The sequence below is a fragment of the Aegilops tauschii genome, chromosome 3 (assembly GCF_002575655.3).
Source record: "Aegilops tauschii subsp. strangulata cultivar AL8/78 chromosome 3, Aet v6.0, whole genome shotgun sequence".
Classification (NCBI taxonomy): Eukaryota; Viridiplantae; Streptophyta; class Magnoliopsida; order Poales; family Poaceae; genus Aegilops; species Aegilops tauschii.
The window spans coordinates 527,478,518-527,494,848 of NC_053037.3; the positions used below are offsets into that span (position 1 = coordinate 527,478,518).

The 16,331-nt window shown below is 45.0% G+C and overlaps 1 protein-coding gene across 1 annotated transcript; it reads right to left on the reverse strand.

The window, feature by feature from the left end:
• Positions 1-4,611: 4,611 nt before the first annotated feature.
• LOC109747364 (UDP-glucuronate:xylan alpha-glucuronosyltransferase 1) lies at positions 4,612-10,431 on the reverse strand. The gene is made up of 5 exons (XM_020306440.3): positions 10,151-10,431; positions 9,543-9,705; positions 7,217-7,417; positions 6,437-7,074; positions 4,612-6,121 (listed from the first exon to the last, which is right to left on the reverse strand). The coding sequence occupies exons 2-5, from the start codon at positions 9,581-9,583 to the stop codon at positions 5,097-5,099; spliced, it is 1,905 nt and encodes a 634-aa protein (XP_020162029.1). The 5' UTR covers positions 9,584-9,705; positions 10,151-10,431; the 3' UTR covers positions 4,612-5,096.
• Positions 10,432-16,331: the final 5,900 nt, after the last annotated feature.

The window sequence follows — 16,331 nt, forward strand, 5'->3', positions numbered from 1 at the left end:
TTTTTGAAATGATATAAACAATTTTCTAAAGTTGCACGGACATTCACCCTACAGGAAAATTATTAACATGTGTGGTGAATGCTTTTAAATGTTTAGTAAATTAGTTTCTGAAATATAATATTTAAAATATTTCTAAAACATAAACGAAAATTAAAGTTTTTTCTAGCAAAAACGAAACTTAAACGGAAATGGAAAAACGAGCAACCAAAATTAAGCAACGGGTCTCGCCCACTAGAAGAACGTGCCATCAGATGAGCGCACGATCTCTCTCGTAAGGGGGCTCCTATTTCGTGCAGTATGCGCCAGGAGGCCGACGCTCGCACACCCCCTCTCCTCCCGCGAGCCCATTTGGGTTGGCCAATGAGCGGCAGTGCGGCGCCCCATATTTTCTTGTTTCGTTTACTTGGGTTTTTTCTTCCGTTTTTGTTTGTTCTTCTTTAAATATTTTGGGATTTAGAAATGTTCCAAAATTTAAAAAATGCAAATTCTTAAAAACTTAATGGAGCCAAAAAATGTTCCTGAATTCGAGTAATGTTCAAGAATTTGAAAAATGCTCGCGATTTTAAAAAATGTTCGTTAATTTGGATATTGATGCACATTTTGTCAACAGATGAACACATTTTGAATTTGGTGAACAATTTTTCAACTTGATGAACAAATTCTCAATTCAAAGAATATTTTTTTAAATTGGGTGAAAGATTTGAAAAATGGATGAACATTTTCTGAATTTTATGAACATTTCAAAATTTATGGCGAACAAATTTTGAATACGATGAACTATTTTTATTTTTTGAACTTGGTGAACAAATTCTCATTTCAAGAAAAGTTTTTTGAAAGATGGATGAACTTTGATGAATATTTTCTTAAATCATGGTGAACAATGTTTTAATACGATGAAGAATTTTTCGATTTCATGAATGTTTTTGAATTACGTGAACATTTTTTTAGTTCCATGAACAAAAATATGCTCACGGTTTTAAAAAAATATTCAGGAAAACGAGAAAAAGAAACAAACAATAAAAAAAGGAAATGGAGAAGAAAATAAAAGTAACAAAAGAAAAGAAACTGACACAAAATGAAAAAGAAAAAAACAAAATTGAAAAAGGAGAAAAAAATTAGAAGAGAAAAAAAAACAGGTTTGGGAAGGTTTTAAATCCTTCCCAAAACCGTATGTGATCTACCTGGGCTGGCCCACTTATACACAGCGGGGCCGGGGGGGGGGGGGTGGTACGCCCGCAGTTTCTTCGTGGCGACCTACCTCCGAATAGGAGTTGCGCTCTCGCAAAGCGAAACAAAGTGCTTCCCCAATGTGCCGCACAGATGTTATCGAAATCACTAAAGTGGTGCACTGCATGTGAGTCCCTTGTCGCAACCTCCGAGTTTTCCCTAAACCATCTCTCCCCCGTTGATAACCCTAGGCCCTCGAAGAGATGGTGCAAACTGAACGTCGATGGTGCCTTCATGGAAGCGAACGTGACATGAGTTGTTGGTATGATTCCTCGTAACTCCAAGGGAGAAGTGATCTTTGGATCTCGCCATTACTTACATCATGTGCGAGCGTGATGGAGGCAGAACTCGCTGCTTGTCGCGAAGGGATCTCACTTACACTTGAGTGGAGCACACTACCTTTCATCTTGCAGACGAACTGCACCACTGCTGTGAGCATGCTTACGGGCATAAAAGTTGATAGATCACCAGCTGCGGCAATTGTGGAGGAAGCAAAACATCTACTGAGCTTGGGATGGCAATCAGAAATAACACATGTTAGGAGAGGCTTGAACTATGTTAGCCATGCACTTGCGCAACTAAGGAGGGAGCCTCGGACAGCGGTTTGGCTGCGCCATGCCCCTGAGGAAATCTTAACCTTATGTAAGCTAGATTGTAATGCTCCTCGTTGATGAATGAAGTTCTACTTTCACAATGAAAAAAGCACAATTGTGCCTCTCGTGGAAATAATTTTGTGCCTCACGAGAAGCAAATCTGTGCCTATGGCGAAGACGGAAAAAATCATATTTCTACGAAAAAATATTGTAATTGTTTATGTCAAAAACTTGCGGAAAAAACCGGGCAAAACCCGAAGAAATGGGAAAAGTATCTAAAATCTGAAAACACGTGCATAAAAATAAAAATAAAAAATTTCCGAGGAAACGCCCAAAACGTGACAACATGGTTGGCGCGCTCTCAGCCCCCCAAAAATGACCCTTGAGGAGTTCCTGCAAGGCGTACCACTCAATTACTTGCTCTCAATTAATAAAGTACGACGAGATTTCTCAAAAACAAACTGCGATGAAGGCCGACCCAGTCTGTAGTTGTCGCGTTGGTTTTCCTTTTGTTTTATTTACCGGTTTTTAATTATTTTGCCTTGGTTTTCTTCTTTATTTTTTTCTTTTCTGACTTGTTTTTTTAATTTACCTACGTTTTCTTTGTCACTTTCTTTGCTTTTTATTTTTTTTAAATATCACATGTCTATTTTTTTCATACACATTATACAATTTTCGTATACATCAAGAATATTTTTAGATTTATTTACAAAACCCATGATTAATATTTTTTCATTTTTTTTATGTCTACTACTTCACATACATATTATGCTTTTTTAATACATCTACCACATTTTTACACGTATTTCATATTATTAAATACATGATTAATTTTTTGAATAAATTTTTTGAATACATGAAAGAAAAATTGCAAAAACATGTTTTTTTAATGACACACTTTTTTGAAACAATGCTAACATATTTTAAGTTCTTTAATCATTTTTTTATAGAAAAATACAAATTTGTTTTTGCAACGCATAAACATTTCTAAAGGCGTAGAGTACATTTTTTTAGTACAAATTTTTTTTGTAATAGTTGAGCAAACATTCTTTTTACACAGCATGAAGATTTTTTTAGTGTGAGTGATAGGACTTTAAAAAATTACTAAATTGTTTTTTAATATTTTTATTTTGTATTTTTTAAGGTATAAGTAAATAAAAAATAGATAAAGAAATAACATGTGTGACATCAGCATAAGGAAAATGTATGGTTAAGGAGTCAGCCCACTATTCTTAAACCGTTTTCATTATTGGATTTCTCACGTTGAGATCTTCAAAACTAAATCCTAGATTTTGGCAAAGTTTTTCACAAAAAGACAGACGAAAAACCCGAACGGGGAGCACTTATTTTTTTCTTTTTCGGAAGCCGTTTCCGAGAGGCACGACCATACCTCTCGCGAAAGCAAATCCGTACCTCTCACAAAAGAAAACAATAGAAAAAACGTGTTTTTTCTGTTTCCGAGAGGCACGGCCGTGCCTCTCACGGGAGAAAAATAAAAGAGAAAACGTGTTTCCTTTTTCGTTTCCGATAGCCACGACCATGCCTCTTATAGAAGCAAAACTATGTCTCTCGCGGAAGCAAAACTGAACCTTTCACGAAAAAAAAAACACATTTTTTTCATTTCCGAAAGACACGGCCTCTCACGGAAGAAAAACCATGCCTCTTACGGCTTTAGATGAACGGGTCTAGACCATGTCCATGTATCATAAAAAAATTCAGATAAACATCCCCGGCCCAGCCGTCCCGACCTTCCGCAACGGCTCTCGAAACGAACCCTCTGTCCGGCGTCGCCCCGTCGCGGCCTCCAACACTTGTGCTGGAAGCGTCGGCGCGGTGACGCAGCAGAAGGGCAGGTTGCGACGCCGACCACGGAGGCCCGGCCCGGGGCGTCCTTTCTCTCCTCGTCCCCTTGTTTCTTTCTTTCTCTCCCCGGTCAAACCTCAAAAGTCGGCACCCTCGCTGACAGATGCACGGCGCACGGACGCGTGCCAGGCGTGCGTGGCCATGCCGCAGGGCGCTCTCGCCGGCCAAGGGGCTCGGGCGCCGAGCCGGTCCGGGCATGGCATGCCTTCTCTCACAAAAGGGCCGGCAGCTGCCTGCCGGGAAGATGGCCACACTCGATGGTCGCACCGCCCTCCTATTCGGAAACCAGGTGTGCGGGTGCAGCCCAACCCGTTCGTTGTCACAGCAGTAGTACTGCTAGTCGCATGGAAGATGGAACCCTTTTTATTTTTTGCGGGGACGCCAGCTTGGCCTTGAGCTCAGCTACAGTGTGTTCAGATCTGGAAGCAATTTAAAAGAAACCTACTAGCAGTACGGCCATCGCCATGGGATCACAGCTCCAACTAGGGCAAGCCATACCATCAGTACCAGTGCTTTCATAGGTGGACGTAGGGCGTTTCCATGCTGTCGGAAAAGCGAGCACGTTGAGCGGCCTCAACAAAGATCTCTCGCAGCTGGAACGAACCCAGCGGAGCACGGCGAAATAATGGATCCTCGCAATGATGGGGCGACGTCCCTCCATGGCACCACTGGCACGGGAGGCAGCTCACCCAACTCTCCATGCGCCCCATGTGTGCCCTCCTCTTCCACATCTGCCCGCACCCAGCACCAGCAGCACGCCATTTCAATGCCGCCCCGTTAGGTGGCGCCGCTGAGCTCAATGCACGCACACACACATGCAACCAAACCAACCCCACAGCCGACCGAGGTTTGTTGCACAACATGTCAAACACAAATGAACAATTTCAGATGACACTCCCCATACGCCGCGACCCGAATCGCCGAGCAGTTGAACCAACCCAAATTCCATTACCCATGGTGCCAAAAAGGAGCGGCGGCGTCCGCCGGTCAGCAATCTAAACCTTGCATCACCCCAGACCAACGCCACCGGAGCCAACAGTTCAACAACCACCATACACACATTACATTACAAAAAGCTAACTACCACTGCACCAACACAGCCAGCCATAGACAAGTCCTGCCCGGAAAAGTTTACCTACAAGCGACGAATTATTACCCATCCATGATGAAACCAAAAAATCGTTAGCCGTCGCGGTTGGAGCAGCAGCAGCAGCAGCGAGAGCGCGCCCGAGGCATCGGCAGCAAACAAAATGTATAGCTGTTGGGAACGAAAGGCCTAGGAGCAGCATGCATGGCTACCTTTACAAAGCTGTCGCTATTGTGTATTGTATGGAATGGAGGAGACTGGGGGGGTCTGCTGTATCATCATCTGGTATGCTAAAATTTCGCGGGGGAGGATATCTACACAGCATCTCACGAGCTCGACAGGGTCGCGGCGGGCAGCGCCGGCGTCGGGGCCTTCTTCGTCGCGTTGTTGGGGGCCTCGCCCCAGTGCCACAGCATGCTCTCCCAGAAGCAGAACTTCTCGAAGCAAATCTTGAGCCTCTTGTCGGTGATGTTCCGCTTCCAGTGCCCGTCGGTGAAGTTGGCCTTCTCCGCCTGCCTCCGCTCCCACTCCAGCCCTGCCTTCAGCCTCGACCTCAGGAGGCAGTAGCTCTGGAGCTTCTTGGGCATCTTGTCATGCACCTTCCACCACCGGGTGTGCGCGATGTCACTGGCAAACTCCCGCAGTATCGGAACGTTCCAGTTGCAGTCATAGTCCCGGAAGCATAGCCATGGCTTGCGGCCCAGGTAGTGGAGGACGTAGAGGATCGGTGGGTTGGCACCGAACAGCTGGGTCTTCTTCGCCTTCACCTCCTCTTCATCACCCTCCCAGAAATGCTTCAGGAAATTCATGTGCTTTGGAATCCGATGCCACCATGTGAATATCTCGTTCAAGTATCCCTGATCACCACCATTGTAAGATGTGATCTCGTTGATGTGATTCATTAACAGCTGGAATGTGCAGTTTGAAGGTTCGATAACCATGACACCAGAGTTGAAGAGTGTTGCATTGTTGCCAGTTGCACTGATTTCCGGCATTGTAAACAGGAAATCAATGTTCCTCAGGATGAGCAGATCAGCATCTATGAATATGATCTTGTCATAATCCGTGAGCTGCCACAACCGGAATTTGCTGTAGTTCCACTCATTGTAAGCATCACGCTCAGCCTTTGGGTTCCGTATCCTCTCGATTATTCTCACCTTCCAACCCGCAGATTCAAGGCCCTTCCGGTGATGGTCACTTATGGTGTCGTCGACAAGAATAACAAAGTCCCTTGTTGATCCTGCTTGACGAATGCTTTGAGCTGCTGCAATTGCACCACAGACATACTCACTTGCTGAATGCAGTATGGTAGCATATGCTTCTCTGCGTCGGTCTACCGAGTAAAGTCTTGCTGTAAGAGAAAGGATTTGGTGTCACTCATCAGAAAAATCCAAGTAATACAGGGACAACAATAAAAGACGTAAAAGCAAATTTTCAATTATGACAATATTCGAACAGAAGGTGGTGATGTTCCTATATGTTAAAGCAGAGAGATTGCTATATATTTCAACTGCCACAGATGGATAGCTCTTCCAGGCATTGTGGGTATTCAAATTAGCAAATCAACAGATGAGTAGATGACAAACATTTGCAAAAGGTAATGAGGAATAATTAGCATATTTCTATGCAGAGACATTGAAAACAGCAGAGATAGTAATCAACTTACATTTTGCTTTGAGTGGAACAGCAAGCTCACAAGATCCAATCGGAAGTCTAAGCTTCTCCTTTAATGCCTTCGAGTCAGGCTTGTATAGCCAAGCATTGCCTTCATGTTTCTTAAGATTCTTGCAAGAGAAGAGATTCGGAAGAGGGAAGCACTCCGTCACAAACATCACATGTACCCCACGGTTGCCTCTTGCGGCGGTCACGGCCAATTTTGCTGCTGACAACTGCAGATGCAACCGGGCAACATCTCTGGACCACCCGCCAACTCGGGTACAGGGAAGCTTCACAGCAATAACATCAAAGTGTGTCCCTCTTGGGAAATTAGGCTCTGGAAGCGATGGACAAGATGGTATCTCTGTTTCTTCCTCCTCATCAATCCATTCAGGGTACAGTGTCTGCCAGGTAATGCTTTCATTAGCATGCTCCAACCTTATGATCGAAAACTCACTTTCTGGGAGCAATTGCGTCCAAGACCCAAACTCAGTGCTGTTAAAATTCAAGAGTCCGACCTTGAGCTTCTGCTCACCACCATTCAGACTTTCGATAGTTTTATACACATCATCCCACTGAACGGGCATAGTAGATACATATCGCGGATCAGGGATAGTCTTATCCCATATCCATCCAACATTAACAAACCTGCAAAGCACATGAACACGATGAGCTTCAGGGCAATATGCAGCTTACCATATACAGATAAAAACTTATCATAGTGGAAAGTAATGTTCTACGTGTAGTACTAGCTGTTACAACAAGATACTCTTCATACATATATACTTACCGAGAATTGGACTGCAACTGATGCTCGTACACAGACGGAGTGTATAGAAGTGTCAGAAATGCAGCAGACATGATAGCGAAGAGCAAAAGTTGCAAGGATCGGAACTTGCAGCCGGAGCTTTTCTCTAGAACAAATACATCAAACTTTTCAACCTCTTTGAAACTTTTACTTTTCTGGGTCCTTCTTTTAGCTGTGTCATCACTGCAACAGAGGAGATAGTCAAGAGACAGCAAGTCAGTAACGGAACAGCGAAGTACTAATTCTGGCCAAGAGAAAGTCGGAACTCAGAAGCTATCTCTACAATAAAAAGTCTTACTATATTGGTATAAACATTTTTTTGGTACTAATGCCATGAGAGCAGTAGAGTTCTGCTCCTGACTTTCATTTTGTTATGCAGGAGGATGATTTGTTTCCGTTTTACTTTTGTCAATATCACACTTTGTAGATGCTAGACACTCAACAGGCACTGGGAACTTTGGCTAGGCAGATGAAACAAAAACTCTGCCTAAGATTTATAGGGATATATAGGAGAATTTCTGAAGAAGTGTTATTTCCCAATATAAACAGATTATATTAAAATACTACTTGTTAGTCCAAAACCAAAACTCTGAAATAGGCACTTCTGAAGAAGCAGGTATGATTTCCCAAAGTAACCAGCTTATATTAATATTATTTTTATCTGAAGTACAAGGAAGGAAGTGATCCAACTTGGTTCCGAAGGTCCCCATCAGAACAACCACTTGTACCAAAATAACAAGAAAATAAGCCTACAAGCAAGCCACACCCTGGTGCTTTCCTTTCCTCGCCCCATTGCTTTGCTTACAACCACAAAGATAGCTTTCATAGTGCTTTCCTAGGGTGATGGTGTCTGGTTTTTCTTGGAGGCTGCACTATATATGCTTATGCTCAGAAGGTTCAGAAGACTAGCCTCCATGGGCGGCTAACATGCATTGCAACACTAAAACTAAAGTGCTCGCACCACTTTTAACAGGAGAAACTGCAGCGTCTCATATTGGGAAGTGATCACACACTAAAGTGATTTGCCTATCGAGGAGAAAAAGGCTAAGGGGAACAAAAGTACACACGTTTCTCCGCACCGAAAATTAAAAAAGATGAAGCAAATGAAAACCAGCGCACTCATCTATTCCTCCGGGCCTCTGCTTTATTAGTCACATCTTTTAGAAAAGGAGAGCACCACTAATCACAGAGATTCCCGGACGGTACCTAACCAAACCCCCCATGTTTCTTGGTCTCGAATCGACAGCACGCTCCGATTAGCAAATTTTAATACCGGCAAACACGCGAAGAAAAGCTGTCACTCTCCATTTCGCAATTTTAATACCGTCAAACACGCGAAGAAAAGCCGCACGGATGAGCAATCCCAGGTGTAGATATGAAAACTTTGTAGTAGCGTCAATGCCGTTAACATCACAAAGACTGATGACAGGCGACCAAGGTTGCCGAATTCACTCCGTTCGCCGCGCACCGAAGAGTCAAACACAACCCCGAAAACCTGGCATTTTCTAGACGAAATGATCCCCAATTGTCACCCTCAGGCCACCGGCATGAAGGGACTGTACCGGAGCTGACCTACTCAACGCGCCCACTGCGGAGTGCACATGGAACCAATGCATCAGTAGGAGATTTTAATAGGGTTTCGGTGACAAGGAGCGGTCTCCGGGGCCAAATCCGCAGTGAGGAACACATGAGCACCGACACCTGGCCCCACCATAGTAACAAAAAAACTGGTGCTGGGTTACCAAAACTATCAGCATCTCCTAAATATGGGATCGAAACCACCGCCAGAAATGCAGGGCAGATCCCTGGCCGGTAATAAGAACAAAATCAGGTTAAAAAGTGGGGGCAAGAACCGGCAGATTCATGGCAGTTCGGGCATCTCAGCAACGGAAAAGAGGGCGCATTCTCGCCGCATCTCTAACGGGAAGTGGTACATATGGATGTATGGGTGGATGCCATAAAGGCGCTGCAACCACCAACGGCGCCACCTACAAGATCAGGGAAGTTAAGGAGGAGGGAGGAGGGCGCCATGGACGGACGGACGAACGGCAGCGGAGAGGAAAGAACGGCATCTTGTGCAGGGTACCATGGCGGTACGGGATTACTACGCCGTGGTAATCGCCACGGAGACGGCTTGGTTAGCACATGGCGGCACATGGCAGAGCGCATCTGCAGGTTAGGTTAGCACGCAAGCGGCATCTCCTCGAGTATCACCAGCTAAAAAAGGTACGGGCGTACAGAAAAGTGGGTATTTTTCTCTCTGGGTCGAGTCGAGGGGTGGGTTCTGCTCTGGGGAGGGAGATCTTACGCTGCTCCGGCCGGCCGGTACCGCGCCTCCAGGGAGCCCATGGGGGCTCGCTTTCAGTCTGTGTGCTTGAAGCCTCCTCTGAGCTGAGCTTGCAGCCTGCCTGCCTGCCTCTCCGGCCTCAGGCCGACCGCGCAGTCGCTGCCCCGGTTGCGCTGCTTCTCATCTGAAACCAGAACGGCAGAACACGATAAGGAGTTCACCTAGTCAAATAATGCTTCGCAGGAAAGCGCAAAGGGGATATGCAGATGAACAGACAAGCATGTGGGGATGAACAGTGGCGCGGGGGAGAAAACAAGAGCAGAAAAATACAGTGAATATCGGAGAGCAATGCGAAATAAAGCGGCAAACCAAATCTGACAGCCCCAACCAACCCAGAGCGCCATGGCTCAAAGCATCTGAGAAAGAAAAAGAAAAAAGCAAGGAGAAAAGTGCAAATCTGCTCGGGGGAGAGCGAGCAAGAACCAGCGACCAAATCGGGCAAATGGGGCGACCCAACGGAACAGCCAAGAACAGATCAGGCGGCGCCCGGCCGAAAGAGAAAACGCATCCGGCCAAAAGGCCGGGCAAGCCAAGAACAGCACGAGCAGGGGAGCCCCAGGGATGCCTACCCGGAGCGCAGCGTAGGAGGAGGAAGCGGCGGCAGCAATGGCGGAGACAGCAGGAGAAGAAGAGGACGGACGGACGCGGTCGGTGGCGGTGGCTGTGCGCTTGTGCGGCTCCGGCTGCCCCTCTCTACAAAAGCTCTCAGAGGGGGGAAGCAGGGAGAGAGAGTTTTATAGAGAGAGAGAGAAGGGGAGAGGAGCCGTGCAGGCAGGAAGCTTAGCGCACAAAAGGGGGGAAGCAGGAGCGGGTTAAGCAAAGCGGACTGGAAACGGGCAGTGGGTTCACCCCGGGGAAAAAAATGTAATCTTTGCCTGCCGGCCGGCCGTTCCTCGGGTCCCCGGCGTGCACGGCAAGGGGCGAAATCTCGCAGGGGGAGGGGAGGGACCAGGAGGGGTTGGGCGATTTGGGGAGGGGAGGGGCGGTCGCCGTCGGTGAGAATTGTTACCCTAAAAAGAGGGAGATAATGATGGGGTCCGGGGGAAACTAGGAAGGGGTTAGATTGGGCTCGAGGATACCCGGATCACAACCAAGTCGGCGGTTATGTGCTGCCAAAAATAACAACAAGTTCAATTAAAAAAAAATCTTTTATCAGTTATTAGTATACCCTAGGGCATTTTCGGTGCAACGAGGTGAGATGCATCTAAAACATGCCAAACAAAATGCAACCTATAATAGGACCCTAATTAATGAATACCTAATTAATGAATAACAGACGCCTCATGATAAGCTATGCATGACTTATTATAATCACAAGACTCCGGATAAGTTTCGAAGATACAACGGTAGGATACAAACCCGTATAAGGCGTATCTACACACAAATTTAATGCACCATAAGATCAATGCACCATCGAAGCGAAAGATATACATATTCGGAGAGCAAAAAATATATACAATGCACCAAGAATGTCCAAATGAGGTACTAATAAGTTGACGCGGGGACTCCGAATGCATATTCTTCCACTAAAATGCGATCATGTTTTTGCACATATTTTTACAAGTGTTTAGATCGGGTGGCGTGATTATTACTTTTATCGACGTTGGGTGGACTCATAAGAAAATCCAGTAAACATGCATCCATTGAATACATGTTGCGGTATGGGAAAAACTGAAAAGGGTTTAAATTGGCCTTGAGAGTTGTCTGAGTTGTTAGAACGACGGTGGTGTTTTTCTTCGTCTCGAAGAGAACGGCGGTGATTTAAGAGCTGCCAAAAATAACAACAAATCTAGTACAATAGCTTTAAGTGTATACCTTACTTAGGGCACTTCGATGAAGACAAGGTCGATTGTATCTAAAACATGTCAAACAAGATACCTACCTACAATTGGACACCTCGTTAATGAACAAGAGAAGCCTTATCGTAATGTATGTTGGGGAACGTAGCAGAAATTCAAAATTTTCTACGCATCACCAAGATTAATCTATGGAGTTTACTAGCAACGAGAGGGAAGGAGTGCATCTACATACCCTTGTAGATCGCGAGCGGAAGCGTTCAAGAGAACGGGGTTGATGGAGTCGTACTCGTCGTGATCCAAATCACCGATGATCCTAGCGCCGAACGGACGGCACCTCCACGTTCAACACACGTACAGAGCAGCGACGTCTCCTCCTTCTTGATCCAGCAAGGGGGGAGGAGAGGTTGATGGAGATCCAGCAGCACGACGGCGTGGTGGTGGAAGTAGCGGGATTCCAACAGGGCTTCGCCAAGCGCTGCGGGAGGAGGGAGATGTGTCACGGGAGGGAGAGGGAGGCGCCAGGGCTTAGGTATTGCTGCCCTCCCTCCCCCCCCCACTATATATAGGGCCAAGGGAGAGGGGGGGCGCAGCCTTGGCCCTTCCTCCAAGGAAGGGTGCGGCCAGAGAGGAGTCCATCCTCCCCAAGGCACCTCGGAGGTGCCTTCCCCCTTTAGGACTCTCCCTTTCCCTTATCTCTTGGCGCATGGGCCTCTTGGGGCTGGTGCCCTTGGCCCATATAGGCCAAGGCGCACACCCCTACAGCCCATGTGGCCCCCCGGGGCTGGTGGACCTCCTTGGTGGACCCCCGGACCCCTTTCGGCACTCCCGGTACAATACCGATAAAGTGCGAAACTTTTCCGACGACCAAAATAATACTTCACATATATAAATCTTTACCTCCGGACCATTTCGGAACTCCTCGTGACGTCCGAGATCTCATCCGGGACTCCGAACAACTTTTGGGTTACCGCATACTAATATCTCTATAACCCTAGCGTCACCGAACCTTAAGTGTGTAGACCCTACGGGTTCGGGAGACACGCAGACATGATCGAGACGACTCTCCGGTCAATAACCAACAGCGGGATCTGGATACCCATGTTGGCTCCCACATGCTCCTCGATGATCTCATCGGATGAACCACGATGTCGAGGATTCAATCAATCCCGTATACAATTCCCTTTGTCAATCGGTATGTTACTTGCCCGAGATTCAATCATCGGTATCCGATACCTTGTTCAATCTCGTTACCGGCAAGTCTCTTTACTCGTTCCGTAACACATCATCCCGTGATCAACTCCTTGGTCATATTGTGCACATTATGATGATGTCCTACCGAGTGGGCCCAGAGATACCTCTCCGTTTACACGGAGTGACAAATCCCAGTCTCGATTCGTGCCAACCCAACAGACACTTTCGGAGATACCTGTAGTGCACCTTTATAGCCACCCAGTTACGTTGTGACGTTTGGTACACCCAAAGCATTCCTACGGTATCCGGGAGTTGCACAATCTCATGGTCTAAGGAAATGATACTTGACATTAGAAAAGCTCTTAGCAAACGAACTACACGATCTTGTGCTAGGCTTAGGATTGGGTCTTGTCCATCACATCATTCTCCTAATGATGTGATCCCGTTATCAACGACATCCATTGTCCATGGTCAGGAAACCGTAACCATCTATTGATCAACGAGCTAGTCAACTAGAGGCTTACTAGGGACATGGTGTTGTCTATGTATCCACACATGTATCTGAGTTTCCTATCAATACAATTCTAGCATGGATAATAAACGATTATCATGAACAAGGAAATATAATAATAACCAATTTATTATTGCCTCTAGGGCATATTTCCAACAGTCTCCCACTTGCACTAGAGTCAATAATCTAGTTCACATCACCATGTGATTAACACTCACAGGTCACATCACCATGTGACCAACATCCAAAGAGTTTACTAGAGTCAATCTAGTTCACATCACTACGTGATTAACACTCAATGAGTTCTGGTTTGATCATGTTATGCTTATGAGAGAGGTTATTAGTCAACGGGTCTGAACCTTTCAGATCCGTGTGTGCTTTACGAATATCTATGTCATCTTGTGGATGCTACCACACGCTACTTGGAGCCATTTGAAATAACTGCTCTACTATACGAATCCGGTCTACTACTCAGAGTCATCCGGATTAGTGTCAAAGTTCCCATCGACGTAACCCTTTACGACGAACTCCTTTTCACCTCCATAATCGAGAAAATTCCTTAGTCCACTAGATACTAAGGATAAGTTCGACCGCTGTCATGTGATCCATTCCCGGATCACTATTGTACCCCTTGACCAACTCATGGCAAGGCACACTTCATGTGCGGTACACAGCATAGCATACTGTAGAGCCTACGTCTAAAGCATAGGGGACGACCTTCGTCCTTTCTCTCTCTTCTGCTGTGGTCAGGTCTTGAGTCTTACTCAATACTCACACCTTGTAACACAGCTAAGAACTCCTTCTTTGCCGATCTATTTTGAACTCTTTCAAAATCATGTCAAGGTGTGCGTTCTTTGAAAGTATCATCAGGCGTCTTGATCTATCTCTATAGATCTTGATGCCCAATATGTAAGCAGCTTTATCCAGGTCTTCCTTTGAAAAACTCCTTTCAAACAACCCTTTATGCTTTCCAGAAATTTTACATCATTTCGGATCAACAATATGTCATTCACATATACTTATCAGAAATGTTGTAGCGCTCCCACTCACTTTATTGTAAATACAAGTTTCTAACAAACTTTGTATAAACCCAAAAACTTTGATCACTCCATCAAAGCGTATATTCTGACTCCGAGATGCTTGCTCTAGTCCATGGAAGGATCGCTAGAGCTAGCATACCTTTTAGCATCCTTAGGATCGACAAAACCTTTCTGATTGTATCACATACAACCTTTCCTTACGAAAACTGGTAAGGAAACTTGTTTTTGACATCCATCTGCCAGATTTCATAAATGCAGCTAATGCTAACATGATTCCGACGGACTTAAGCATCGCTACGGAAGAGAAAATCTCATCGTAGTCAACTCCTTGAACTTGTGAAAATACTCTTTGCCACAAGTCGAGCTTCATAGACTGTAACATTACCGTCCACGTCCGTCTTCTTCTTAAAGATCCATTTATCTCAGTGGCTTGCCGATCATCGGGAAAGTTCACCAAAGTCCATGCTTTGTTCTGATACATGGATTCTATCTCGGATTTCATGGCCTCGAGCCATTCGTCGGAATCCGGGCCCACCATCGCTTCTCCACAGCTCATAGGTTCATCGTTGTCCAACAACATGACTTCCAAGACAGGATTACGCATTACTCTGAAGTAGTATGCATCCTCGTCGTCCTACGAGGTTTGGTAGTGACTTGATCCGAAGTTTCATGATCACTATCATAAGCTTCCACTTCAATTGGTGTAGGTGCCACAGGAACAACTTCCTGTGCCCTGCTACACACTAGTTGAAGTTATGGTTCAATAACCTCATCAAGTCTTCACCATCCTCCCACTCAATTCTTTCGAGAGAAACTTTTCCTCGAGAAAGGACTCATTTCTAGAAGCAATTACTTTTGCTTCCAGATCTGAAATAGAAGGTATACCCAACTGTTTTGGGTTTTCTATGAAGATGCATTTATCCGCTTTGGGTTCGAGCTTATCAGCTTGAAACTTTTTCACATAAGCATCGCAGCCCCAAACTTTTAAGAAACGACAACTTAGGTTTCTCTAAACGGTGTCATCTCAACGGAATTGTGTGGTGCCCCTTTTAAAGTGAATGCGGTTATCTCTAATGCCTAACCCATAAGCGATAGTGGTAATTCGATAAGAGACATCATGGCATGCACCATATCCAATAGGGTGCAGTTATGATATTCGGACACACCATCACACTGTGGTGTTCAGGCGGTATTAATTGTGAAACACTTTCTACAATGTCTTAATTGTGTGCCAAACTCGTAACTCAGATACTCATCTCTATGATCATATCACAGACATTTTATCCTCTTGTCACGACGATCTTCAACTTTACTCTGAAATTACTTGAACCTTTCAATAATTCAGACTTGTGTTTCATCAAGTAAATACACTCAGCATCTACTCAAATCATCTGTGAAGTAAGAACATAACGATATCCACTGCATGCCTCAGCACTCATTAGACTGCATACATCAAAATGTATTACTTCCAATAAGTTGCTCTCTTGTTCCATCTTACTGAAAACGAGGCCTTTCAGTCATCTTGCCCATGTGGTATGATTTGCATGTCTCAAGTGATTCAAAATCAAGTGAGTCCAAACGATCCATCTGCATGGAGTTTCTTCATACCAATAGACATGGTTCGCATGTCTCAATCTTTTCAAAAACGAGTGAGTCCAAAGATCCATCTACATGGAGCTTCTTCATGCGTTCTATACCAATATGACTCAAATGGCAGTGCCACAAGTATGTGGTAATATCATTACTATTTTATATTTTTTGGCACGAACATGTGTATCACTGCGATCGAGATTCATTTTGGTGCAAGACCATTGAAGGTATTATTCAAATAAACAGAGTAACCATTATTCTCCTTAAATGAATAACCGTATTGCGATAAACATAATCCAATCATGTTTGTGCTCAACGCAAACACCAAATAACAATTATTTAGGTTTAACACCAATCTCGATGGTAGAGTGAGCATGCGATGCTTGATCACATCAACCTTGGAAACACTTCCAACACATATCGTCATCTCACCTTTAGCTAGTCTCCGTTTATTCCGCAGCTTTTATTTCGAGTTACTAACACTTAGCAACCGAACCGGTATCTAATACCCTGGTGCTGCTAGGAGTACTAGTAAAGTACACATTCATATAATGTATATCCAATATACTTCTGTCGACCTTGCCTGCCTTCTCATCTAAGTATCTAGGGTAGTCCTGCT

Bases quoted from the DNA above. Each gene is read 5' to 3' on its own strand.
- LOC109747364 (XM_020306440.3), bottom strand. From the start codon at position 9,583: ATGGGCTCCCTGGAGGCGCGGTACCGGCCGGCCGGAGCAGC. The intron at 7,418-9,542 runs GTAAGATCTCCC...CCTCTGTTGCAG, and splicing joins TACCGGCCGGCCGGAGCAGC to TGATGACACAGCTAAAAGAA. The intron at 7,075-7,216 runs GTAAGTATATAT...TGTGCTTTGCAG, and splicing joins CAGTTGCAGTCCAATTCTCG to GTTTGTTAATGTTGGATGGA.